Source organism: Pongo pygmaeus, chromosome 2 (assembly GCF_028885625.2).
Source record: "Pongo pygmaeus isolate AG05252 chromosome 2, NHGRI_mPonPyg2-v2.0_pri, whole genome shotgun sequence".
Classification (NCBI taxonomy): domain Eukaryota; kingdom Metazoa; phylum Chordata; class Mammalia; order Primates; family Hominidae; genus Pongo; species Pongo pygmaeus.
The window spans coordinates 55,681,135-55,708,366 of NC_085930.1; the positions used below are offsets into that span (position 1 = coordinate 55,681,135).

At 51.2% G+C, this 27,232-nt stretch overlaps 1 protein-coding gene across 9 annotated transcripts in view; it reads right to left on the reverse strand.

The window, feature by feature from the left end:
- Positions 1 to 6,178: 6,178 nt before the first annotated feature.
- The window catches only part of SEMA5B (semaphorin 5B), a 120,166-nt gene continuing 99,112 nt past the window's right edge, over positions 6,179 to 27,232 (reverse strand). For 4 of the 9 annotated variants that reach the window (XM_054482446.2, XM_054482454.2, XM_054482448.2 and 1 more), the window contains 17 exons: positions 25,951 to 26,013; positions 25,473 to 25,571; positions 24,745 to 24,958; positions 23,350 to 23,635; positions 20,549 to 20,684; positions 19,161 to 19,368; positions 18,836 to 19,043; positions 12,813 to 12,930; positions 12,480 to 12,661; positions 10,914 to 11,057; positions 10,590 to 10,737; positions 9,895 to 10,480; positions 9,225 to 9,395; positions 8,973 to 9,122; positions 8,552 to 8,596; positions 7,903 to 8,108; positions 6,179 to 7,687 (listed from right to left, as the gene is read on the reverse strand). In XM_054482446.2, coding sequence (XP_054338421.1) covers positions 7,529 to 7,687; positions 7,903 to 8,108; positions 8,552 to 8,596; positions 8,973 to 9,122; positions 9,225 to 9,395; positions 9,895 to 10,480; positions 10,590 to 10,737; positions 10,914 to 11,057; positions 12,480 to 12,661; positions 12,813 to 12,930; positions 18,836 to 19,043; positions 19,161 to 19,368; positions 20,549 to 20,684; positions 23,350 to 23,635; positions 24,745 to 24,958; positions 25,473 to 25,571; positions 25,951 to 26,013 — 3,123 coding nt within the window. In that variant the 3' untranslated portion in view covers positions 6,179 to 7,528. The remainder of the gene's footprint in view (positions 7,688 to 7,902; positions 8,109 to 8,551; positions 8,597 to 8,972; positions 9,123 to 9,224; positions 9,396 to 9,894; positions 10,481 to 10,589; positions 10,738 to 10,913; positions 11,058 to 12,479; positions 12,662 to 12,812; positions 12,931 to 18,835; positions 19,044 to 19,160; positions 19,369 to 20,548; positions 20,685 to 23,349; positions 23,636 to 24,744; positions 24,959 to 25,472; positions 25,572 to 25,950; positions 26,014 to 27,232) is intronic. The other 5 variants (XM_054482451.2, XM_054482452.2, XM_054482449.2 and 2 more) reach the window with 5 other exon arrangements.

The window sequence follows — 27,232 nt, forward strand, 5'->3', positions numbered from 1 at the left end:
AAAAAAAAAAAAAAGATATAGTGATAACCTGTGTAACAATGACTGTAGATTAAGCACAAACTCTCAGTGGTATTAGAAATAATATTGAGGTAGGCATTCAGCTACTGAGACTTCCAAAAGCTGAGGTTGAAGGCCAATTCAAAGATTTCTACTGAATATCAAGGCCAAAGCCGACTTTTGGTGCATTTTATGTACACACATGACAAACATACATATATGTGTCTGTGTCCCTGATCTACCTCTAGGTGCCTCATGGAACAAGATCTTGGGGCCTAGGAATCAAGAATGGGAGATTCGGTTTTTATTGGATATCCTTTTGTACTGTGAGATCTTTGGAGCCTACAACCCTAGGAATCTCGGAAGGGAGATTTATCAGGGGTGGTGGGGGAAGTGGACCCTCTGTTTTTGAGAGTGCTCAGTGCTGGGCAGAGCTGATTAGGAATGTCCAAGTACGGTGGAGGTCCTGTATCCTACCAGCCCTGGAAACTGGGGTGTAAACCTAGGGAAACATCTCCCTTTTAGGGTGATTGGAGGATGATTGGCGGAAGGACCTTATGGGTAGGGATAAATTTTCCCACAAACTTCAGAGTTCACATTCCAGACTCTAAAGCCTCAGCCTCCTCCAGTCAGCACAGCTACAGAATTAGAGGCCCAGCCCCCAAGGACTAAGTGAGTGCCCTGTTGGCAGCTCAGGATGAGGAGTGAGGCTTTTCCAGAGTAGCGTGTTTGGGGCTGGCCTGCAGGGTTCTCAGTGAGTCGTCAGGGTGACCTAGCAGTGCAGCTGGGGGCCGTGGAGTGGTCTGAGTGGCAGGCCAGGCTGGCTTAGAACAGCTGGGCCCGGGGAGGAGCCTGGGGCCCCAGTGAGCACAGGCCTGGTGGACCTCCAGTTAAAAGACTCCTTCCTATGGAGCTCCTGAAATGCTGGACCCAGGTGACTGACACATTGTTTGATAGAAATGGCGGGGTGTCTCTCCTCCTCTGGAAGATCCCCTTTTGGAATGCTGCAAGTCTCAGAGGCAAGGCTCGTCCAGTTGGCTCTCCAAGGAAGACATATTCCCAGGTTCCTGTGTGAGGATGATGGGTTCAGGGTGTCTGATTTCCCCAGATGGCCCAGCCTAAGGCACACAGCTACTTCTGTGGCCAAAATTCTCTTCAGGGGATTGGTATGTTACACTCCCACCAGCATGTGTTCTCATTTCATGGTTACTAACCCTAAGGGCTAACACTGATGAGTACTTGCTACCTGCAAACCTTCACTTCTGGAAATTTATCCTAAGGACATAGGAATATGTATAATAGAAGGAGGTTCGTAATAGTATTTGTTGGTAAAAGAAATTTTGAAACAAATGAGAGTGGTTAAAATAAATTATGATACATTTGTGTAATAGAATGGTACATTTACATAATACAGAATAAAATGTATGTCATAGAATGGATAATTCTATGTAATAGAAATAGAACTTATATAACAGAAAGTTAGGATTTTTCAACCATTATGCAAACATTTTCCAAAGTAAATCTTAGTGGCATAAACAAATAAAATATATAAAAATTGAACTTTCTCTTATTGAAGCGGTGGGGTGGGGTACATTTTTACCTGTGGAGCCCTGCAAACAAAGCCCTCTCTCCCTCCCTGACCCCATCCTAGGGCAGCCACTGAAAGGGATCCTAAGGCTCTAGGGAGAATTTTTTTTTTTTTTTTTTGAGATGGAATCTCACTCTGTCACCCAGGCTGGAGTGCAGTGGCACCGTGTCAGCTCACTGCAACCTCCGCCTCCTGGGTTCAAGCAATTCTCCTGGCTTAGCCTCCCAAGTAGCTGGGATTACAGGCACCCACCATCACGCCCGGCTATGTTTTTTTTTATACCTTTAGTAGAGGCGGGGTTTCACCATGTGGGCCAGGCTGGTCTTGAACTCCTGACCGCAGGTGATCCGCCTGCCTCAGCCTCCCAAGAGAATTTTTAACAATGTAGGAAAATAATGATATAATGTTTTGTCTTAAAATCAGAATAAAAACCATCCACATAGAATATCTTAATTTTATGAAACACTCTCAAATCTGCACAGAGCCATAGAAAAATGCCTGGAAAAAGAGCATATTGAAATGATGGTTGTCTCCTGGTTGGATTTTAGGGCATCTGTATTTTTCTTTTTAATAAGCTTTTCTTTTTATTTTCCAAAACTTCTTTAATGAACATGTACCATGGTTATAATCAGGGGAAAACAAGAAGTTATTTATTTCCCTTCCAATATTTACCCCAACATTCAGTTGGGACCAAAAAGCTCAAAGGCTTGTCCCTCTGGTGTCGCATCCTGCATGATTAAAAATTGTAATATATATTAAAAAGTTATGATTAAGTCCATATACAGTGTTTCAGTTACTGTGATAATTATCAATATGATCATGGTTGAACCAAATGGTAAACAAGGATTATATTTCCCTTCCTTGTGTTCTTTTTTTTTCCTTTCCTGGTGCTAATAATGATCTCGTTTTTGGAAGGAAGGGGATGTAACAGGGATGGGACAAAGAAAGGGATTCTGGGCTGGCTGTAAAAGCTCTATTTCTTGACCTGGATTGTTGTTACAAAGGTGTTTGCCCTACATTCACTAAGCTATACTTGCTTTTTTATGATTTTCTGTACCTGTGTTTTATTTGACAAAAAAGAAAAAAAGCTTAAATAAACTATGCAACAAGAACCAAAAAAGCCTCTCTATATTTGCTTAGTTTTCTTTGAATGCAAATTTAAGCCTTTCTACAACCCACCCCCAGTAGTTTTATAAAATAAATCTTCATACAACTTTCCATACAAACCTGCCACATAACCTATCAGTTCCATTTTCTCCTGGATCCTGCTGGGTGCCTACCATCCTCCAATACCAATCTGAATTGGTTGCCCACTAGGACTGCTTCCTGGCTTCGGCCCCTCTTCACCCTCTTCCTGGGTTAGGTCCCCTTTCTTCTGGATGCACATTTTCTTTGTTTACTTCCTTGTTTTAGTGAAACCAAGGCACATGTGAGATATATTCTTTGAGACTCTGCATGTCTAAATGTCTTTATTCTCATATGACTGACTCATAGTTTGGCTGGATATAAAATTCACAACTGAACATCATTTTTACTCAAAAAATTTTAAGTACAATTTTCATTGTATTCTAGCTTCAAATTTTGTTGGTAAGAGACTTTCATATTCCTTTTTTTCGGTCTGTTGTTGAAATGTTCTTTTCAAGCCTAGTGTTTTGAAGCCTAGTATTTTGAAAAGTCATATGACTCAGGGGAGATCTTTTTCATCTATGGCACTAGGTACTGAGTGCGGCCTTTTATCTGGAGACCTCCTTCTTTGGTCCTGGTAAATTTTCCTGTACTCTTTCTTTGATATTTCTCTTCTGAGTTTTCTCATGAGCTGTTAGACTTCCTGGACTGATCCTCTTGTTTTCTTATCTTTTCCCTCTTCTTTTCTTTTTTTCTTTTTTCTTTGTAAAAGGCAAAAGATTTATTCATTCTGAAGGGAAACCAGAGAATCCCTCTTATTTTCTATCTCTTTGTCTTTTGTTCAACTTTCTGGGAAATTTCTTGTCTCATTAAGCCCTTTAGCTAATTTTTTTTGCTGTCATATTTTTTAATTTCTATGAACTTAAATATGTCCTTTAAAAATCACATCCTGTGTTTATTTCATATAGCATCTTCACTCATTTCTGAAGAATATGGTGTCTTTGAAGTGGTCTCTCTGTATTATCTCTGTTTTCACTGAGTTCCACTTTATCTGTTTCTTTGTTTTGGTGTCTCTTTCATGTTGGACCTTTTCCTCTGATGTCTGTGATCCTTATGTGCCCATTCATACCACCCTCCTTGTGAGGGAGCACATTCTGAGATTCCTCACCTCTGGGCCAGGGCTGGTTACCAAACAGCTTTTGCTTACTATGCCACCTCATCTACAAGCAGTGTGGATGCATTAAAAACTAACTGCAAGCTCTGTGTACAGGGTACTGTTTGCAAACGAGTGTACTTTGCTCTAGGACTATATAGCATGATGACCAGCTGGCTTATTTCAGAATTTGTAGGGTTAGTTCATTTCTTCAAAGGATCATCTTCTAGTCTTCTGCCTGGGGAGGAGGAGGAAGAAAAAGGGGAGGAGGAAGAAGAGGAGGGGGAGGAAAAGCCTGGCTGTCAGAGTCTTGGAGTTAGCTTAGGAAAGGCAATGGCTGAATCCCACTGACAACCAGAGTCTGTCCAGACAACCCCTTACCACACACCCACCTCTGGGCCTGGTGTCCCCAAGTCCAAGGTTTCTCTGGTTCAGTGTCTTAAGGGAACATACTTACTGCCCCCTGTGGAGACAGAGGAGTGGTGACAGGCTGTAAGGGTGGAGAGTGAAGACAATTTGAAAGTCTAGCTGAAGCTTACATACAGATGTGCAACCAATCCCTCTCTTTTCAGTCCCCACCTTAACCCCACCTTTCTCATTCCTGGTTTCTCCAGTATCCGGTTCTTTCTGAAATCACTTGGATGCTTAAGTTTGGCCCACATCCATTCTACTGGATGCCTGGTTTCTCCATCTGCTTTCTGTCTTCATGGACCATGACTTGGGGTTATACATACAACCTAGATTTACTGAAAATAGTGACAGAACGTTTGTTTTTTATTCTGTTTTGGGGATGATTCTGAGAGAAAGGGGGATAAATGTCTTTATACCACCATTTAAAATCCCTAAGTCTCTGCCTTGGTTTTTAGTATAACTGTGATTATCTTTTTGGTTTTCTGTATCCTCTAAATTTTCTGCAATGAACACATATGACTTTAATAAGAAAATGCACACAAACTCAATAAGTCATTTATACACAAAAGGGTGCAAAAAAGCCTGGAGCACCCACTCCTGCATCTTCCTTACTTCTGCTGAGCCAGCTGGGACAAGGAAGAATCCCTTGCCGTTCACGCCTCAGCTCCCTGACATCTGTCAGAGATCCCCACACCCTCCTTGTCAGGGAGCACATCCTGGGGTTCCTCACCTCTGGGCCAGGGTTGTTTACTTAATAGCCCTTACCAACTTTGCCGGCTTATCTGCGAGCAGTGTGGATCCTTCATGCATTCTGAATGGTCATGCCTCCAAAGCCACGTTTTTGTAAAGAGAATTCAGAGTGTGTGTGTGTGTGTGTTGACCTGGCACTCAAGGATTGGCATTCTGCTGATGCCACTGCAGTCAACGCAGGTGGGCATTGCCTGGGAAGTCTCCATGGCCACTTCCTACAGACCTACCTAGTCCCTCCACTTGAACACACCATGAGGGGCCCTTCTGAAGCAGGCACCCTGGGCCCTGGAACACTCTTAAACGTCAATGACCCTCCGGTTCAAGGGCCTCTGAGACCCCAGGATCTAAAATACCCTGCTGGCTGGGTGCGGTGGCTCACGCCTATAATCCCAACACTTTGGGAGGCCGAGGGGGACAGATTGCTTGAGTCCAGGAGTTCGAGACCAGCCTGGGCAACATGGTGAAACCTCACCTCTCAAAAAAAAAACAAGCATGGTGGCACATGCCTGTAGTCCCAGCTACTCAAAAGGCTGAGGTAGGAGGATCGCTTCAGCCTGGGAGGCAGAGGTTACAGTAAGCTGAGTTCGCACCACTGTGCTCCAATCAGGGGGACAGAGCAAGATTTTGTCTCAAAAATAAATATATAAAAATAAATAAATAAATAAAATGCCCTGCAGGCCCCCATGAGCTCAAGACACATGGGGCTAAGAGGAACCAGTCAGGAATCCCAAGTACTCACGTTTTTCCTGAGCTCTCGGATGGGGCTCCACTGTGCTGATGACACAGCCATTCCAGTTGTCCCAGGTAAGCAGGAAAGATCTCAGGCATGTGCTTTCCTCCTCCTTGCTTCCAGGAAACTTTAAGCTTCAAGTACTCCTCCCTCCACTCCCCAAGAGCCTCCGCCTCCTCTACCACTAGGATGGCAGGTTTTACAGCCTGACCTACAATTAGATTCTGCTGGGAATCCTAGGAGAATTGATCCAGCCAATTAAGTCAGGAAATTGCTCTCTAAATTTAACATGTCCGTCAATCTCATCCAAAATGGCAGCATTGATTTGGTGGGCTGAGGCTTTGAGGTTATCTTTATTTAATCCAGCAAAAACTATATTAGTCTTCTCCCACCTCACAGATTTGCCTGTTTCTCAATTTTGATTTTATTAAACTCAGCAGTATAAATATCTCATAAAATAATTCTCATCAACACTCTCCCACTGGACTCACACCCTGGAGCTGTTGCCTGGAAGAGATGCTAAAGGAGCAGGCAGAACTCTCTCCTGTTTTGTTGCCTTTGGTGTACCTTATGTCCCCACTTGTGAATTTGCTTATCCCCAACATCTTTTCCAAAAAGGGTATAGGGCAACGTATGTGTACACTGTATGTGTATTTCCATTCCACAAATGGAAAGATATCATTTATTAAAGATAAGGCTACTTGGGGCATTTCCTCCACCTTGAGAGACCATCTGCCACCCTGGTGCATTGCTCAGATTGCCTAGACTATGCAAGAGGAGCCCACGCACAGATGCACAGAGACATTTGGAGACTGGATATCATCTTTAATTAATAATGCCACAGCCCAATGTCTTTTTTGTTGCTGCAGCAAATTGTGATTGTGTGTGTGTGTGTGTGTGTGTGTGTGTGTGTGTGTGTGTGTGTGTGTGTGTTCCTGAACAGATGAAGGGCCAGCAGAGACTCCCAAGCAGGTCTCAGCCAACAACTCTGTTGAGCAGCAACTGGAAGATAGTCTCCATAGAGGCACAGAGGCCAGACTTCTGCCTCCTATGGCATTGATCCTCTCTCCTGGGCCACCTTTCGTGCATTGAGGGCAAGGCTGAGGCCTGTACCTGCCCAGAGTAAAGGACTTCTAAGCACAGGTCAGCCTCCAGTTTCCAGTACTCACTGCCTCTGACCAGAGGGATGCCCTGGGTAGAGTATAGACTTCCAGGCAGAGGTGGATAACCTGCGCTGGCCTTGGTCCCATGTCACACTGGGGCAGCACCACAATGGCCCAGCCCTGGCAGAAAATCCAGAGCTACTGGAGCCACTTGACTGATTACTTTCAGAGATAATCAGGATATAGCACAGGCCTTTTTTGGAGCCAGCTGGAGAAGGCCAGACTCAGCTTGTGGGGGCCACAGGAAGTTGTCTCCAACCCAAACTTAAAAGCCTGCCCTCTTGCCATCTCCATTCTCCAATTCCTCAAATACCCAGTAGGTCCACAGCCCAGGCATGGCAGCATAGTGTCAGCGTGACAGTGGGTTGCAAGGTAACCATGAGAGACCTGGGCTGAACTGGACCTGCGGCCATATGCCAGCCTGAAGCAAGCCCTTTCCCCCATGGTCAACGCCAGCCAGAGCTCTCTGAAGCCGGATGGGACCCCCACAGGCAAGGCAGCAAGTTCTTGGCCTAGTGCAGAGGGAGAAAACCGAACTGGCTCCACTGTCCCATCTCCACCTGCTCTGTGCCTTACGAAGGCAAGAAGCCCAAGTCCCCAGGACGGCGGTATCAGCTGTTGGGGAAGCACCGTTGTCCAGGTGAGGCCTCGGGCCGGAAGCTGTGTTTGTTCAGGGGGCTTGGGTAGTAGGTAGTCGTGTACACATTGGTCTGCTGCAATGGGTAGAAGTTGGCTCTGTCATCAGGGATCAGGTTATTCTTGTTCAGGGTCTGTGGGCGGAAGAAGGAACCAGAGATAGGGGTGAGGGAACACACAGGGGAAGGGAACAGGCCAGGGCAAGGAGTCCAGAAGCCAGCCGTGAAAGAACACTCAGACTGTGGAGCCAGTGCTCTGCTCACACCACCACTGCCCAGTTCCGCCCAGCTGAGGGCCAGAACCCCTGCGCTCTTCACCCTGCCCTCTGCTTCTACAAGAAGGCTCCCACCTTGAACTCCATGGGTGTGTACTTTTCATTCTTCGGGGTGCCTCCGCCCTTGTAGTGCAAGTGGTTGGGGGTGGCAGGATGGACCAGTGTGGACTCCTGGGACTGACGCTGGCAGTGCTGGCAAGACAGGTACACTGCCAGGGTCAGGAGCCCAGAGCCCAAGAAGCAGGAGACGCCCGTGGCCACCAGGTGGATGAGATTGAACCCTGGGGGAAGAGAGGCAGGTAGTAAGATAAAGGTCACTGTGAAGAGGACAGACTCCTGCCTTCCTCCCTGGGAGCAGAAATAGCAACAGGAGGCTCTGAGGCATCCTGGAAAGGGCTCTGAGGCCACAGCCAAAGGAAACAGGGAGGCTGGGGAGGCTGTCACTGGGGACCTCTTTCACAAGGTACCCTGTGGCTCAAGTCAGAGGTGGCAACCAGAGGGTCTAGAGTCAGATGACTCTTCCTTGGGTACAGACTGATGATGGCCTCCTAGCTGGGGGACATGGAGGGAACTGCCCAGACCACCCTACACACCATCTCAAAGCAGTGGGGACCCCAACAAAGCTTGGCTGTCTGGAGCAGGATGTGGAAAGAGTCCAGACTTTGGAGTGGGGTGCCGGAGGGCTGGGAGGACCGCAGCATAAGTTAGGGCCGGTTTCTTTTACCTGCACAGCTGATGGCCTCCTCCATGCTGGAGGCTGGCAGGATGACTGCAGGAAGACCAGTGGACAGGGTGTCAGGGGCAGAGACGAGAGGAGGGGGGCCCTGCAGGGTAGGTGTAAGCCTGGGAGGACCTCTAGGTCAACGCTCAGCCCTAGGACTGGGCGTGGGGGCCTTCATTCCCCTCCCTCTCTCCTCAGACCCCACCTCTGAGAAGGGCTAGCCCATCCACCGGATGAGGAGGGCCCAAACGCCAAACGTGTGCATGGAGGCAAATATGGGAGTTTTCTTTCGGCATCTCCTTCCCCCTCCATGCTTCATCCTGTGCCCCCTGCTGCCCACCAGGACACAAGCTTCAGAAGGAGAAGGACGTCGGGAGTGCAGGCTGGGAAGGGTTGCTGTGCAGGTGCTGGCAGGGGGACCTACCAGGAATCTCGCTGTAGGGGCAGGGGCGGCTCTGGCTGCTGTTTCCAGCACAGGCGCTGGGCCCTGGGAGGAGCTCCTCACAGTGCCGGCTTCTGCTCTGGGCTCCGTCCTCAGTGCACGTACTCCACTCAGACCAGGGTGACCAGCCTTCTGGGGATTGTGGGTAGGATGAGGTTAACTGCCCAGGGACGCCCTGGTGGGGATCAAAGGGCTCCATGGCGCTTCCCAGCCCTGGCGGGATATGCCTCGTACCTGGGCAGGCCTGTGTGGCACATAGTGCCTCCTCTGTGTGCAGCCCGAGACAGATGTCCTCACCTGGGGAGGGTGCGGGGCTGGTGCAGGAACGTGTGCGTTGGTAGTGACCCCCACCACAGGAAGCTGAGCATGGAGACCATGAGGTCCAGCAGGACCAAGCACCCCGAACTGCAAGGGGACGGGGTGTATGAGGTGCTGTAGGGGCAGGCAAGGCCCAAGACGGTCTTCCATCCCATACCAGCCCAGACCACTCTGCCCTGAGCCACAGTGACCTCAACATCCACCCGATCCACCCGCCACCCAACAGTCCACTGTTAGGGAGTGCCCCCACCCCATGCGGCAGGTGAGGGAAACGCCGGAAGCAGCAGAGACACCCGGAGGGACAGAGACCGACTCGACCTCCAATCAAGCTTCTTACCTGTCTAACTCACTAAGAAAGGTGAAAACAAAAGGGACAGGGAGGATAAGTTGAGGCCCTACTCCACCTAAGTAGCCATTGCATCTATGGCCGGGGCGGAAATTTGCTCTGGGGGTCCCTAGCACAGAGTTGGCAGGGAGAAGGGGTCACCTGGGCATTGGGGTTCCTGGGTAGGCCTGGGGCGGGGGACGGGGGCCTCCAGGATGACAGGGTTTCCCTAGGCCAAGGATTCCTTCCGTGCAGGGTTACCTGGGCAAGCCTGGGGGTTGCAGTCCTGGTACTCGGCAGCATCGCCCACGCAGGGCAGGCCCCCGTTGCGGGGCTCCGGGTTAGTGCACGTTCTCTTGCGGACTCGGAAGCCCAGCTCGCAGTCCCGGGAGCAGGACGACCACGGGCCCCAGGCGGCCCATCCCCCGCTCACCGTGTGCGGGGAGGTGCTCCCGCTGCGCAGGAGGTCCTCCACCAGGGCTGCGGAGGGGCTAGGCCTCAGCGACTGGGCGCCCGGCCACCCCGACCCCGGCCTGGGCCTCCCCGGGGCTCCCGCCCCCGCCCTCACCGCTCCGGGGCTGGGAGAGAGGAGGGAGGGGGGCGCCGGGCGCGGGGCGGTACCGTCGGTGTCGCAGGCGCCGGAGCCGTCCGCGGGGCAGGTCCTCGTCTCGGTCCTTCTCCTGCCAAATTGCAGGCCGTGCGGGTCTGCAAGGGGCGCGCGGCAGGTGAAGCGGAACCGCTGCTCCTGCCGCGCCCCGCCCTGCGTCACGTTCACCGGCAGCCACGGCGTCCAGGGGGTGTTGCGCCGCACTTCGGGGCAGCCCTCGGGGTTGCACGTCTTGAACTCCTGCGGGAGGCGGCGGAGGCAGCTTTAGAGCCCCGCAGCCTCCAGGCCCGCCCTCCTCTCGGCTCCAGTCCCCCACACCGCGCCTCTGGCCCACGGCCCCAACCCTCACCACGCCGCAGCCCAGGCAGGAGTTGCCGTTCTCGCAGGCCCGACGCCGCGACTGCACGCCGCCTCCACAGTTGCTGCTGCACTTGCTCCAGGAGCCCCAGGAAGCCCAGAAGATGGGCACCGGGCAAGGCGTGTTCTCGTTACAGAACCTGGGGTCGGGGGAGAGGCGTCAATCCAGGGAAGGGTACCCCCTTCCCTGACGAGAGGTCCCTGGGAGTGCAAGACCGGAAAGGACGAGAGTCCCCGGGATCACGAGGAGAATCCAGGCCACTTTCTGGGGGGCCGGGAAAGTCTGGGACTTCAGAGCAAGCCTGTTCTCCCTCACCGCTCTTCCCGGCTCTTGCCCACGCAGATGCGGCCCCCGTGGCGGGGAGCAGGGTTGCTGCAACTTCGCTGGCGGACCTGGAAGCCGATGCCACAGGACGTGCTGCACAGCGCCCACGATGACCACGGGGTCCACGCCCCATTCCTGGCGGGGTGGGAGGGGACAGAGACAGATGCCCCTCTGAGCCCTAGCTTCTTAGATCTAGACTGTCTCTGGGCCGATGTATTTTCTATTGCTGTCAGAAAGGGCTGGACAGTGACATAGAAATATCTTCTCCTAAACAGGTCATCTCAGGCAGACTCGCTCATCCATCCGTTCAGTTATTCCTCCTTCAGACATGTATTGAGAGCCTTCTTCTATATATCAGGCTGTGCTCAGGACTAAGGACGTAGAGATAGGACATGGCCCCATCTCACAAGGGACAAAAGGGCAGACTCTTTAGAGAAGAAGGCCCTAGTCCCCTTTCCAATCTGCAGCCTCCCTTTCAGCCTTCCTGGCTGGTCCCAATCTTTGCACTGAAACCAACACTCTGGCCTCAGACACTGCTCACTCATGCCTACTCTGACTCCAATTTTCAAATCTCGGCTCTACCATTTGCTGGCTTTGAAACCCTGAGCAAGTTACCAGAACCTTCTGTGCCTCATAGTACTCTTAACTTTAAAGTAAGCATAGTGATTGTATTCCTACCCCCATGAGGTTGCTGTGAGGGCTACATTAATAAATGTGTATGAAATAGTTTTTTTAAGAGTGTCCAAGGCTTGGTGTGGTGGCTTATGCCTGTAATCCCAGAGCTTTGGGAGGCTGAGGTGGGAGGAACACTTGAAGCCAGGAGTTTGAGACCAACCTAGGCAATATAGTGAGACTCCTGTTTCTACAAAAAAATTTTAAAAATTAGCTGGGTATGGTGTGGGCGCCTGTAGTCTCAGCTAATCAGGAGGTTGAGGCAGGAGATTACAGTGAGCCATGATCACACCACTTCACTCCAGCCTGGGCAACAGAGTGAGATGCTGTCTCAAAAAAAAAAAAAAAGTGTCTAAAATTATGGCTTAGTTATTTTGTGGAGTCCCCAGGTACCAGGCACTGTGCAAGCTCTGTATATACCTTATCTCATTTAACCCTCCCAACAAGTCTTGGGTGGGTACTATAACCCTCACTAAGAGAAGCTCAGAGTGGTTAGGTAGCTAGGCCACAGACACACCTCGAGACAGTGGCAATCCTGGATTGGCACTAGATTTGCTTGCCTTGCCACCATCCCATGCTGTTTCTCATGTTTGGGATGAGACTTACTGAGGCTCGCTTTTGTCTAGGAGTGACCTCCATGCCTGCTCAGCATTCCTCTTTGCATCAAGAGTCACCAAGAGATAGAAACTTCTCTCTCACTAGCGTGGAAACTCCCTCAGGGCTCAGGTTTCCTGCCTCAGATATTAGACACCTATCTAGTCCCCAGCACAGTCCTGAAGTGGTTTCTGTCCCTTAGTGCAAACACCCGAGTGAGGGGGCCCCATTTCCCTAGTTCTCCCCACCCTGGTCCAAGGCAGACACCATGCGAGCCCTGTCCTCACATACCTGGAGCAGTTGGCGATGTGGATGGCTGGCCCCAGGCAGTCAAGGCCCCCACAGCGGGGTCGAGGGGAGTCGCAGGATCGGGCTCGACACAGGCAAGAGCCTGAGTTGTCCCCATCCAAGTGCTCACATGGTTGCCATGGTGACCATGGGCCGAAGCCCCCATCCCGTGTCACATTCCGCACCTGCAGACACGCATGGGGGACAGTACCCCTATTACCCAAGGCAAGGGCAGGGAAATCACAAGATCTCAGGGGATTGGGGGAATATTGGTGGGGAGTCATAGCCTGAATTGAAGGAGGGGTCAGAGATGGGAGGACACAAAGGGATTCTCACAGGACAGGCGGTGATGTTCTGGGTCCAGAGGCTCATGTTGGAGCTGTCCTCGAGCGTGCTGCAACGTTGCTGCTTCCCGTCCCAGCCACAGTACGGGTCCCGGGCCCCCAGGCATGCCCTGCCAGACAGACATCCTGGGACTCAAGCCCCCTGGCTTCCCAGCCTCACCTGCATCTCAGGAACACACCTGAACACTCCCCTTTGAGCACCACTTTCCATCCATTTGCCCTCCATGATAATAATGAAGTTCATTGAGCCTTTACTGTGTGTAAGGCATCATTTTAAGCACTTTATAAGCATGAATTAATTTAAATCCAGCACCCCGATGAAGTGGGTACTGTTACTATCCCCATGTTATCTGGGGGAAACCCAGTGACCTGACCCAGGACTCAAACCCTCATCCTCCAGAGACTGCACGTTTAAAAGAGACGGCACTGCTTTCCCCAAATATGGGTGCCCCATACTCCTCACCCACAGCCACAGGTGCAGATGTGGTTAACAGGAACCCAGAGAGGAAATGCCTCCCTGGCACATGCTATGATCATAGAGTCATAAAACATTAGAGAGATGGAAAAAGCCTTACAGATGGTTTAATCCCGCCATTCTCAACCCTGGCTGTACATTAGAATCACCTGAGGAGCTTTCAAAATATACCAATACCCAAGCCCACCCCACTCAACACTCTCTGGGGGTGAAGCAGTGTTTAAAAGCTCCCTGGGTGATTCTAATGGGAGCCAGGCTGAGAACCTCTGGGATCCACTATACAACCTTTTCATTGTACCAAGGCAAGGAGATAAGTATTTTCCCTGAGATCACACAGATCATAGGTAGTGGAGCTGGGCCCAGACCTAAGCTTTCTGACCACGCTTTTCCCCTCACACTTCTGCTTCCCACGGGAGGTTGTGTCTGATTTCACACACTGAATATGAGCCTATCCCTCAAAACACAGCACAGTATCAGCAGACACCTGGGTACTGTCCATGGTCACCTGGAGCACCCACATGCTTGTGCTGCTTAGTGGCAGGAATCAGAGTCTAGTGCTTTAGCGTCGTGAGAATGAGCTCAAGCTGTAGAAGGTCACATCCCAGTTCTCGGTTCCTCAACCCTGAGGGCTGGTCTCTCTACAGTGGCCTCAATATGATAACTGGTTCACACTCTGATGCATGCCCCAAATGCCTCCACTTCTCACAGTCCAGAGCTCCTTTCTTCTTTTTCTCCTTTTGATGTCTTCATGTAATTTTTTGACAGAAAAATCTAATCTCCACTAGTAGGACCTCAAAGGGGAGAAAAAGTCTATGGGGATTATGGAATCGGGCTTTGCTATCCATTGCTAAGTACAGAGAGTATCCAATCCTGGTGCCAGAAGGAGGGTCCCTCCAACACTCAGCCCACTGCCAATCCTGGGGGATACCTCAATCCCTTTGGCTCCTGTCCCCAGCTTCCACCCCATTCTGAGCCAGTCTGCTGAAGAGGATCTGGAGAGAGCACTAAGCAGGGGCTCAGAAAGTGGAGGTTGGAAAACAGAAGAGGCTTTCGAGAAGGAGGTACTGGACTGCAAAGAAGATGGAGCCTGGTGGGGAGTTCACACCATTCTGTGAGTTTGCAGAGGGATCTTCCCATTGGACAAAGGGGCCAAAGATGCCTAGGGCTAAAGAGATACACCAAAAAACAAACAAACAGATGAAGAGCTAAGAGCTCCAGCTTTTGGCATCCCTGGGGAAGAATTTTTCTTCTCTCTCAAAGCTTCAGGGAGAGTTACCTGTCAGGTGAATTCTTAACTTGCAGTGAGTTCAATAGATCATGTCAGGCCCCAGAGAAAAATGAGGTTAATTATACAAAGAAGAGGGTGGGGCTTCTCCTTGTCACCAAAGGAGGGCAAAAAAGACAGTTCTATCTGCTGCTCAGGGCCAACCCGCAGCCTCATATAAGCGAGGCAATCATGGGAGCCCGGTGAGCACACTGTGGCCCACCCAGGAATCCAGAATACTTAACTGTTGCTCGGGAATCTGTTTCCAGTTTATTCACTCAAGGACAATTTGGGTAAATTGTACAAGATAAATGTGGTCATAGTTTCCTCTGGGATCAATGGTTTGAATTGAGGGTGTTTTATCAGCAGAGTCCATCAAACTGGACATTGTGGGACTACATGCAACACATGTACACAAGTAGTCCCAGCAACCTGTGGTTTTGAGACTCTGCTTACTGGCTGACATTGGGATCAAGAGGACTGCTAGTAAATTCAACCAATGAGAACTCAGCAAAGCCCACTCCTGAATTTATTTCCTTCAGCACTCAAAAAGGGGTATCAACCTCTAGAGGCAGTTGATGTGGCATTTATAAGTGACACAAATTAACTGGAAAAAAGAATTAGCCATAGCTAGTGACTAATAATAATAATAAACAATATTCTATTCATCAAAAACAAATATCTGCCAGCAGAGAAAACGGGTAAGAGCAGAAAACCTGAATCAGCTTATGTAAGACAAATGCAGACGATTCTGGAGAAATGCAATTGGCCTCTTGCTCCTACTTCCATCTAGAGCCTAACCAGTTTTACAGCAGGAGTTCCCAGTCTTCACTGCAAATTAGGATCTCCTGGGCATCTTTTAAAAAGTGTAAGCAAACAAAACAAAAAGCCCACCAAACTATACTTTGGCTTTTTGGACCAGAATAGGCCCAGGCACTGAAATCTTCTAAATACCCCCCAGGTAACCCTGCTGTGTACCCATGGTTGAGAACTGCTGTGCCAGGGGCCACTTTTGTCAAGATTCCCAAGCCAAGGGATGAAGTGTCTTGTCTTTCCAAACCATGGCAGAATAGGAAAGAAGAAAAACATGGAGTAGATGCTGGCTCCAGCCTCCTTTCTCCAAGCCCTCTCACCCCTTCAGCTTCCCCTGCCCTCAATTAAGTCCCAGAGAAGAAAGAGGATACCAGATTCTCCATGGACACACCTACCCTGCCCCTTCCCTTGCAGCCTGAGGGGACCCTTGAGGCTTCTTGGGGCCAGTGCCCGAGCTCTCTTCTCGTGATTAAAAGGGATAACTGCCTCCTTGGCTCAAGTGGAACCACATTTGCTGCTTTTGGCCAAAGGCCACTTCAAAGCTTACAGAGCATGGAACGCTCTTAAGAAAAATGAAAGCCCCAAGGATAAGAGACTTAAAGTGTGTCTCTGACTGTAGAAATGGGTGGCAGTTTACAGTTCTTTTCATAAAGGAGCCATCAGACCAATAATATATCACCATTTTTTTTTTTTTTTTTTTTTTACTGCAGTGTCTCAAGCAGCCATTACAAAAAGGAACAGGTTCATTCCATGGGCTCGGAGGTGTGACAGAGATGGATGATGGAAGTTGCAGGCAGGCCGATTCCAGCACTGTGGTGTAGTAGTCTCACAGTGGGAGCTGTCCAGGGTGGAAAAGGTATCTCTGGAGCTTGTGAGCAAAAAATGACTGAGAGTGGGCCTTCCCTGCACTCATGGGGCAGCCAGGGGAGATCTGTGAGTGAGTTGGGGGTAGAGGACCCCTCTCAAAGGCAGGGTGAAAGGCATGCTGGAAGGAGGAAAGGGGTGGTTCATGCATAAAACACCCACTTTGCAGAGCCAGTCAGCAGTTTATTCCCCAGCTCCTCCTTGCAGGAGCACGGATCTCTCTCTGGCCAGGCCAGGTCTTGGAGGTGCCCCGTGGGGCTGAGATTCTCCTGAGTGAAAAGAGGCAGTTGGAGATAAGCCCCTGGATCCTGGGCAGAGGAGGGAGCCTGAAGAGGCCTCTGCTTACCCACCCTCATCTTCCTGCCAGTTTTGGAAGGCATGAGGGAAAAAGCATGAAATGTCTATCCTAGGACAAAGTAAAACCTTGTGACAACACACCCCACAACAGTGCAAATTCTAATATATTGTGGCAGTTGGCTCCCAGACTCCTGGAGTGCACAGCTTGGTGACTGTGTGTACTTGCTCTAGCCATTTTTCTAATCTGCCGATAATGTGACCTTGCATTTCCTACTTTTTGGATTCACCTACAGTTTTTTAGCAGGGTTTTCACTGTACACATCAAGGGCTCCTATCCCAAAGTCAGGAAACCAAATAGGATGAAAGCACCAAACTCCAAACTGACCTCTTTCTGCCTTGCTCCAGGGCAAGAGTGCAATGGGCACACTACACAAGCTCCCCAGGCCCCTGGACCATCCACCTGCTACATGACAGTGCTGTTCACCACTGTCTGATTGATCTTTTCACACAGCCCATGACTGCACTCCACTGCTCTAGGACCACTCCAGTGCCCACAGCCACAGGATTCAAGTCAAAATCCTCCCTTGGCCTTCTCAGTTGGCCTCAATCCAGTTTCCAGTCCCATTCACCATGTTTCTCCTGCACCAAACTCCTCTCAAGCCAAACAATCAGTCAACTGAAGGATCAGTCACGTGTGGAAGGCCACTTGGTGCCTTGGGCTGGGTGGGGCTCCCTGGTGGAGTATAAAAAATACTGGGACACTGGGTTTGCCTTTAAGGATTTACAACCTCTTGGAGAACAAGCCATATGTGAAAGCCTGTGATTCATTGCCAAGCTGTACTGACTATATTCAATGAGACTCCAGAGGGCCTAGAAGGCTGGAGGGCTCCTAAATGCATTTGAGGAGATAAAAAGTAATAAAGATACCATCTACCACCTGTGATTTGCTGGACTGGGCACTTTGAATACTAGTCCCAATCCTTACAACTCTGCCTGTTAAACATCATTTGCTCCATCAAATGTCTCCCCATTTTCCAGATGAGAGAGCCGAAGCTCAAAAAGATTCAGTTGTTCAAGATCATATGGTTAGTAGATGATGGAGTTGAGATGGAGCCCCAGGTGTGTCTGGTTCCACCATGTGAGTCTTCCCCCAACACCCGACCATCTCTCCCCACATGTCTGATACAGGCCGAGGTTCTCTTCCCACCCAGATATCTGGAGATCTGAGGGAAGTCAGTGTTTGGGGCCTATTTCTCTTGCCTTCTCTCACACCAACAGTCTTACAAAGTGCCCTGAACATGGTAGGTCTTAGTAAATGTGTGGTGTCTCGCTGATGGAGACTTGTGTTGGGGCTGAAGGGAGCTGGAGTGTCTGTTCTGAGACTCCCCCTCCTTGGTTGCCTCAACAAGACCATCCAGCTCCTCTTGGCCCCACAGGCCTCTGCCCAGCTCCTAGCACACCCCACTGGAGCTGAAGAACAGCCCTGTATCATGGATACCATTTGTCTTCCGAATCTTAAGGACAGATGGCACAGCCAGGACTCTTGGTTGCAAAGGCCACAGAAGCTTGTGTGGCTGTGGCAGTGCCAGCTTCTGAGTATCATGAAAATGAGGCGATGCAGCCTGGGAGAGCCTCGTGTGGTAGGAGTCTAGGCTACATTTCCATTTGGCTTTGGAATAGGCTTTGGTTTCCCCCTTAAACACTGATGCCACAGTTGTCAAATCTGTGAGTCCACTTGAAGCTATGGCATGAAGAACCAAGTTCAGAAGCAGTGGGAAGCCAGGGCAACTCCTCCACGTGGCGCCTCACCTCTGCCCTACCTGCAGCAGCCCTCTCTACCTCTTCTAAGGAAGGAAGCAAGAGGAGCAAAAACGTGGGGCTGACTCAAAACATCATATCCATCTGCCCCCATATCTGGGCAATAAGTGCGGTGGCTTCAAAGATAAAGACCTCTCTGTACTGAAGGGACTGAGAATAAATCAAGTGGGCTAGAGATGGTTGACTGGCCCTAGCTATGTGACAACAGGGGTAACAACAGCCACCCACCAAAATTTGCTAAGCACACACTTCCACCAGGTACTGATGAGTGGTTTATGGAGATTATCTCAATTAACCCTCACAAAAACCCTGCAAGATGTTTTACGAGGACAGAACCAAGGTTCAGAGAGGTGGAGTGACTTGTCCTAAGGCACAATAGTGGAGACTGCAGGGACCGACCCCAGGTCTCCCGGGTCCAAAGCCCCGCCTCTTAAGCGCCGCCTCCGCAGTGGGGGCCTCAGGAGCCGCCCCCGTCCCGGCTTACCCCTGGCTGCGGTAGGCGGCGCACCTCTCCAGTGGGACCCGCAGGACGCCGTCGCTCAGCCCCACGAAGAGCGCGCGGGCGCTGTGCAGGATGCGCAGGCTGCGCAGGGGCTCGCGGCGCCCGGGGGGCAGCACGTGCAGCTCCTCCAGGTAGCAGCCGTGGAGGCTGCGGCTCGCTGTGGACAGCGCCTTCAGGATGGTGCCCGACTCTGGAGGAGAGGGGGAGCCAGACCAAGGTGGCCTTGAAGGCCCCGGAAGCTTGCAGCCCCGCCCCGTCCCTCAACCCACCCCCGACCTGCAGTCCAGGTTGGGCCGGGCCGGCTCACCGGTGCCAATGTAGAGTACATGGTAGAGTGTGTCTTTAGCCTGCACCAGGTCCACCACGAGGTGTGAGAAGCGCACGCTGTCCTGGGTGACACAGGGCTCGGGTGTTACCGGCTGCACGGCCTCGCTCATCAGGAAGAGGCGCTGCGCGTCCTGCAGGCTGCGCTCCGTCAGGTTCTCATTGGGACCGGTCTCAGGTAGGGTGCCACACTGCCGAGGGGAGCCAGGTCACACGCGCCCGGCCACCAGGGCTGCCGCCATCCCCCGCCGGCTCCCTCCTCCTGGCAACCCAGGTGGCCACAGCAGCGGACGCTGATTCTCCAGCACCCCTCACCCCCAGCATCCCTGCTGGGCGTCCTGCACCCTTTCCAGGGTGGGATGCCTATTCTTTGGGAACTAAGAACAGGAGACTGGGGAGATGGGGAAGGAGGATCCTGCCAGGGTTGGGGAAGAGGAGGGAGGAGAGCAAAGGGGACTGGACTATCTAAAAACGGATACTTTGAGTGTGGACGAGTGTCTGGTGATTTTTATGCTGTTGCTGCAGGTGCCCCTCTCCTACCTTGGGCCAAGCCTGCTGTCCCTCTCCTGTGTCCTTACCAGCTCAAAGTTCTTATGAGTTCTAACCAAAGCTGGAAGCCAACCACCTTTTACTGAGCATCTCCTACATTCCAGGCATATGAACCTTCTCACCTATCTGTGAGGTATTATCTCTTACAGTATTATCCCTAGTTCCAGATAAGGACAAGGAGACTGAAGGAGGTTGGATGACTTTTTTGTCCAAGGTCACAAAGAGATAGGCTAGATGGTAGGACTGCAAAGCTTGAGGTCTTTCCCAGCTCCATCCCACCCCCTGGGTGGGAAGCTGGGCGAACACGAAAGTTAACCATCAGCAGCCTCCTCTGCCCCCTGGTTCTTTCCCCTTTTCCATTACAGGATGGGGGATGCTCACACTACCCACGGCTGGGCCCTGACCACACCCTGACCACTCCTAGCACTGACCACTTCCAGGAATTAGTACCCATGTTGAACACACTGCGAGAAAGCTCTGGCTAACATTCCCAAATTCCAGCCAGACAGCTTGTGTAGTGCTTTCCTGGTCCCTCTACACTGTGGAGAGCTGAGGTCCCACTTCCCTGCCTCCCTGGAGGTGTGGGCTCACATTTAGAGATGGCTCCGAGCATGCTTCCTCACACTGCCCCTCACCCACTCTCCCTCACAGTCGTAGAGGCTAATACCCTCAGGGAACCATTGTGGACCCCAGAGATGGGCATGGACTGGCAGGGACAGGTCTGGTGTCTGTCTGTGCTAAGCAGTTGGGAATCAGCTTGTGGCTGGTAATCTGGGGGTAAGGCAGTGTGTGAAGACAGGGAAAGAGGAGGAGATTCTGTACCTGGAAATTGGGGATGGGGTTGGCTATGGGGAGCCACGCAGCCCTGGGGTTCTCCTGGTAGCGAAATGGGCCATTGAAAGCCTGGGAGATAGCACTGAGGTTGAAGGCGCAGACAGCAGAAGCCGCGATGCTGTTTCTGAAAGGCAAGAAGTGGTGGGACAAGGCCCTCCCTGTAAGACCGGGCACCCTCCTCATAAACCCCACAGCCAGCTGTCGTGTCCAATTCCCAAGGCTCTGTAAGCATCTGTGATGAGTCTGGCACACCACGGCAGGATCTCAAAGGGAGGAGATGTGGTCCTCACACTCTGTAAACCCCCTGGGAACGACCCACTGAAAAGAAGCACTGGTGAATCCTTCTGTGCTACTGCCTCCCTCCCTCCCTCCCTTATCCAGCGGGAGGCTGAAATACAGTGGCTTTCAAACATTGTAGTCCATGGCCCATGGTAAGAGACATATTTTACCCTACAACTCAGTATAATATGCACACATCCGTAAAGAAGTTTTATGAACTTACCCTTACTAAATATGTTAAGACTCTGATATTTTATTCCATTCTATTCTGATTTATTTATTTACAAAAGCTGGTTACCAAACCACTGATTTATGCCGTAGCCTGCCACACCCTGAGTTCAGATGACCCAGGAGACCCTTTCAGTCACAGAAGCATGTTTCCATGAATCTTACATGAACAGCTCGCAGAGAGGAAACCACCATACCAAATGCCCCCGGTTATATTCTTCGCATTTAGTTCTTCTCCCAAATGTGTCCATTTCTCTCCACCTCTGCCTGGTTTCAGCCCCCCCTCTAGTCCCCTGAATGCTGCATTGTCCTCCTGGTGGTCTGCCTGCAGCCTGTCTAGTCTCCTAATCCATTCTCCACATGGCAGTCAGAGTGGTGAGCGTTTCAAAATGCACCTCCGAGCTGGTCGCTGGCCTGCTTCAAACCTGTCAATAATTTCTCCTTGCTCTTAGAATAAAGATTAAAGCAGTCTGCAATGTCCTTTGGGACATACCCTCCCTGCCCTACCCCTTCACCCTCCTCTCCTGTCTTTCTTCTCCTCACCCTTAAATGTCTTGCCACACCGATCTCTGCTCAGCTCCTGAAACATTTCTTCCCACCTCAAACCTCTGCACATGTTCCCTCAGGCTGGAATGCTCCTCTCCCTTAGTTTATTCCTATTCATCTTATAGATGTCACTTCCTACAGGAAGCTTTCCCTGATCACCACTCCTCTATACTGTTAGAGGCTTTTCTGCACACTGCCCTTTCCCTTTGTAGCATTTATCATGATTAAAATTTGTTGTTTAATATTCATCACCCTGTTTAAGCTTTTAAAGGCAGAACCATGTCTGCTTTTGCTCCCTGACGCTCCACCCTTACCAGGACAAGCACCTGCATGGAGAAGGCATGCAATAAATACACTATTTAGAATCTGCACTGATGGCGTCAGTTTCGATGCCTCTCCTCCTACTCCTGACTCTCATCTCGGTCCACCCCCTCACACTGTCTTTCCTATAGCTAGCCTGGCCCTCATCCAGTGCCTGCTATCTGGGGCCCAAAGTGAGCAAACACCACTCCATGGCTTATAGGCTTCTGGTGTTCCTACAAAGCACACTGTGCAGCCAGTGCCTTCCTTGGTCTTGGTGCCTATCCATCATTGTCTATATCAGGGTGTCTAATCTTTTGGCTTCCCTGGACCACATTGGAAGAAGAATAGTCTTGGGCCACACATAAAATACACTAAACACTAACGATAGCTGATGAGAAAAAAAATATATTGCTGGCTGGGCGTGGTGGCTCACGCCTGTAATCCCAGCACTTTGGGAGGCCAAGGCAGGCAGATCACGAGGTCAGGAGATTGAGACCATCCTGGCTAACACAGTGAAACCCCATCTCTACTAAAAATACAAAAAATTAGCCAGGCGTGGTGCCACGTGCCTGTAGTCCCAGCTACTCTGGAGGCTGAGAGTCAGGAGAATCGCTTGAACCCGGGAGGCAGAGGTTGCAGTGAGCCGAGATTGCACCACTGCACTCCAGCCTGGGCGACAGAGTGAGACTCCATCTCAAAAAAAAAAAAAAAAAAAAAAAAAAAAAAAGAAAGAAAAAGAAAAAGAAAAAAAAGTATCATAACGTTTTCAGAAAGTTTACACATTTGTGTTGGGCCTCATTCAAAGCTGTCCAGGGCCACATGCGGCCCAAAGGCTGTGGGCTGGACAAGCTTGGTTTATAGGAAAGTCACCTGTTTGGGTTAGCCTCTTACACAGAGGGAGGTGGTGGGAGGAGGGTTCCATGATCTGTGAGGGTTACTCGTCCTCACACCTAGGAAACAAAAGGGGCTGTCATTCCCAGCCTGGTTTTCCAGCACAGTCTAGATGGGAGGTGATGGCAGGGTTACAAGAAGACTGCTGGTTAGATTGAGCAGAATCACATAGTCCTGAGGTTGGAAGGGACCTTAGTGAATTCCTGTTGAGCCTCCCTGTGGCTATTGCTGCCTGCTCCCCTCCCCACCATGGCTACATCCCCTCATCCAAGACAGGCTTTTCCACCTTCATCACCAGCATGTTCCTCCTTCATGCAGCCTAGGCAGATCCATTTGCTTTATTCATCTCTGGCCTAGGCTTGCCCTTCCCAGCAACCCAGAACACGGGCTTACCGCTCCAGAAGCAGTAAGTCACAAAATCCTCAGATGACCCCCAACAGGAGGCACGGCAGTCCCCATTTTATAGATGAAGCCCACCAGGCTGTGAGGCCAGGCCAGCTCCTGACATCACAGGCAAGGGGCTGGCAGAGGGCAGGACTCACACGTTGGTTGTGAAAACTCCATAGATGAGGTCCTGCTCCGGCAAGTGGAAGGCACTCTGCAGCTCATTATAGTAGAAGGGGACCTCGCCCGGGCGGGAGCAGTTGAGCCGGGCCTTCATGAATGTGGTCCATGTGTCCTCCAGCAGGAATCGGCCCCCCACATCATTCTTGCACACACGGGCCACGCGAGAGTACACGGTGCGTCCACAGTCATGCTCCACTGCGTTCTCCCGCAGGAAGAAGTATGCAAACAGCCCAATATCATAGGCTGCCACGAAGTTTGGCTCTGGGTGGGCAGAAGAGGAACAAGGGGCAGGGCAGGCCAGCGGAGAAGAAGATGGCAGAGTCGGGAGGACTCAACTACTTCAGTTTTCCCAGATGGGCATCCTCACATCCCTCTCTCTGCAAGCTTGGTGACCTGGGGGCCCTAACTAACTCTCTTCCCACTTCCAATACCAAGTGCAGCTATAATATTCAACATGTGTTACCACCCACCTCTCACTGGTTGCCAGACAACATCCTACTTTATGTGGATTAATCCAGTCCATCGACATATGAGGTAAATCCTATGATTATCCCCATATTACAGATACGACATTGTGGCACAGAGAGGTTAAGTGCTTGCTCAAGAACACACAGCTATTTAGGTTGGTTCAAAAGTAATCGCAATTTTCACCATTACTTTTAATGGCGAAAACCGTGATTACTTTTGCGCCAACCTAATAGTTAGTGAGGAAGCAGGGGTTCAACCCCAAGGGTTAGGAAATTCATATGGCCCTTTCCATAACCTCCCTCTCTTTCTTTTTTAAGAGGCTGGCTCTTGCTCTTTCACCCAGGCTGGAGTTCAGGGATGTGATCATAGCTCACTGCAGTCTCAAACTCCTAGGCTCAGGGCATCCTATCACCTCAATCTCCTGAGTAGGTAGGAATACAGGCATGCATCACCACGCCTGGCTGATTTATTTTTTATTTTTATTTTTAGAGACAGGGTCTTGCTATGTTGCCCAGGCTGGTCTCTAACTCCTGGCCTCAAGAGATGTTGCTGCCTCAGCCTCCCAAAGTGTTGGGATTACAGGCATGAGCCACTATACCTGGCCCCATAATTTCTTCTTATCCATAACTTGTTTTCCTAAACAATTCCTAATTATCTCCCTCTCTCCTAATAGCCCAGCCTCCATCCGTTCTGTGGCCTCGGGACATCATCTGTGATTTCATCTGGGGCCCATCTCTAGCATGCTCTGGTCTACTCTGCCCTACTCTGGACCTCTTCCTTGATGAGGCAAGTGGGAGTGCTTGCAGAGGTTGGCAGGAAGGAGGATGAATGGGGGGCTCAGGGTGGGCTGATGGGATCAGAACCAGGGGAGTCCCCAACCCCTGGCACTGGGGCCTCCTTACCATTGAGCCACTTGGAGTTATACTGGGCAGTGCGAAGCGGTGGCCCACTGCCCAGGCTGCGGTAGATGGCAGGGTCCCGACCTGAGAAGTCGATGACCGTGGCCGCATAGAGCTCCCCCTGGGAGGAGATGACAGCTGTGGAGTTGTGGCGTGGGTCGTAGGGGCAGCGGGCCACACCATTGATCTTCTCAATAGTCCGGCTGAGGTTCCCCACCTGGGGACAATGGGGAGAAGGGGACACTTTTCCCTAAGGCCCTGGGGCTGCCTGTTCTTTCCATCTGAGTTTTGTTTCCTCCTGGGCCCCAGTCTCTCTGGGCCTCTCCCCTCCTCCAGTGTCATCTCACTGCCCAGCTCATGGTCCCTCTGAGGGAGCAGCCCTCAGGGAGGGAGAGGTCCTCCCAGTAGCTCCATCTGCCTCCAGCCCCAGTCAGGACCCTCCAAGGTAAGGCTGACCAACAAAATACAGAAGGCCCAGTTCAATTTGAATTTCAGACGAACAGGGAGTAAATTTTTAGTATAAATTTGTCCCAAATACTTCATGTGACACATTTATGCTAAAATATCATTTAATTGTTTATCTGAACTCCAAATCTAACTGGGTGTCCTTTTGTTTCTGTTTTGGGTGTCTGTTTGCAAAATTTGGCAACCCCCCTTCAAGGCTGTGTGCCTAGGCAGGAGAACCCCCGGCATGGTTCCCCCTTCAGCCTCCTCCACGCTGAGCTGCCCACCTGTCTGCTGGTGCACACAGGGGAAAAGGCATTGGTCCCACACATGAACACCTTCCGGCCAGCGACGATCAGGACTCGCACGTAGTTCTGACACTCCTCCTGAGGCAGGAAGGAAAGGAGCAGAGAGCACAGTTCTCCAGGTGCGATGCTGGATATCTCACCCTCACACCACTGTGTCATGGATGCCAACAAGTATTCTAAACACTCCCCTTGACCCCAGATCCACCTGTCCCAATGTCCTGGTCACATATGTGGACGTCCCCTCCCGCCAAGGTCATCTCTCCGCATCACTGCTCACTCAGATGCTCGGGATCAGCTCGCCACAGGGCTGTATCCCCACCTGCCCAAGGACCCCCAGCTCATCCCGGCCAGGCCTCTCCAGCAGGGTACCTCAGTCCACACAGTGCCGCTCCATCCCCACAACCACAGGCCTCCTTCCAGCTCCAGGTGGGGCCCCTGGACCGCCAAGACCACGTACCTCAGTCTTCCCTTTGCTTTGGCAGGAGCGGCGCGTGTCCTCACTGGAGGCCCACTCTGTGGCCTGGGGGAGGAACACGGGAGCACACAGACATCACATGGCTGTGTCATTCACTGCCACTCGCCGCCAGAGCAGGCAGCAGCCAGTGTCGGAAGTGGACAGGAAGCTGTGAAGGAGGGCTGGTCTGCAGGGTGAGGGCTCCTCTCACTACATCCACATGGACCTGGGAGGGCTCCCAATCTCCTTACCCAGAGGCCTTTCACAGGTGGGCACCCTCAGCCCAACAACCCACTGCCTGCTTGGGTCAAAGGTGGCCTGGAGGAACAGCTTCTGAATCTTTCATCATCCCTACGCAGCTCTGCCCAGGAGTCAGCCAGGGAGCTGGAAGTGGCCGAAGGACCTTCAATCCCACCCCAGGCCCTGAGTGGGGAATGCGCCTATTCTGTGCCAGATGGCCCTCAACTGAGTGGCAGGCAGGAAGCGAGAAAAGATTTGGCAAGCCCTGAATGTAGGAGATTCAATTTTCTAGTGATAACTCTGGGCTTTTTCCTTAACAGATGGGGAAAACCAAGGTTCTGTGTGACCTAAGCAAGTCACACAGAACCTCGTGTAGAGCAGAGACTGGAACCCGCATTTCTGATTCCAAAGGCTATGTGTGTTCCCACAGTCTTAAGGGCTAGGACTTCCCCTTTCCTAATTGCTCCCCTCCCTCCCATCCCCACTGTCTGCACTTTCCTTCCGGCTTCCCTGGTAGCATCACTCATGCTCTGCCGTGGGTTAATGTGTCTGGGGACACAGCTTTCATGCAGGGACCTGCAGGACAGTGCCATGTTCTCACATGCCCATGGCATTAGGAGAGGGCTGTCCCCAACCCAGGATCCCTTCTTCCCCTTCATCTATTCTGCCTCTACTCTCTCTGAACAGCAGATGAAGGGAGGCGTGATGCCCTCCACATCCAGGCAATGTCAACAGCCCTGATGTGGCTCATTATATATTTCTGGGTCACATGTATAAACATGAACTGCCTACCTGTCCTGGGAGAGGCAGCCCTGAGCAAGCAGCTCTGTCTTCCAAATGGGGAGGGGAAAAAAAGAGCCCACCTGCTTTTAATTTCTAACAAGGCTGTTTCTAGCCATGAAGTCACTGCCTGCAGAGCCCCAGAGGCCGCAGTGTGGGAGGGGAGGCAGGGGGCCGGGAGAGTGAGCAGCAGGTCTCTCTCTGCTTTCCAGCCCACAGCCAACCTGCCCCAGTGATGGCTGCTTTGTGAGGCAGAGGGAGGCTG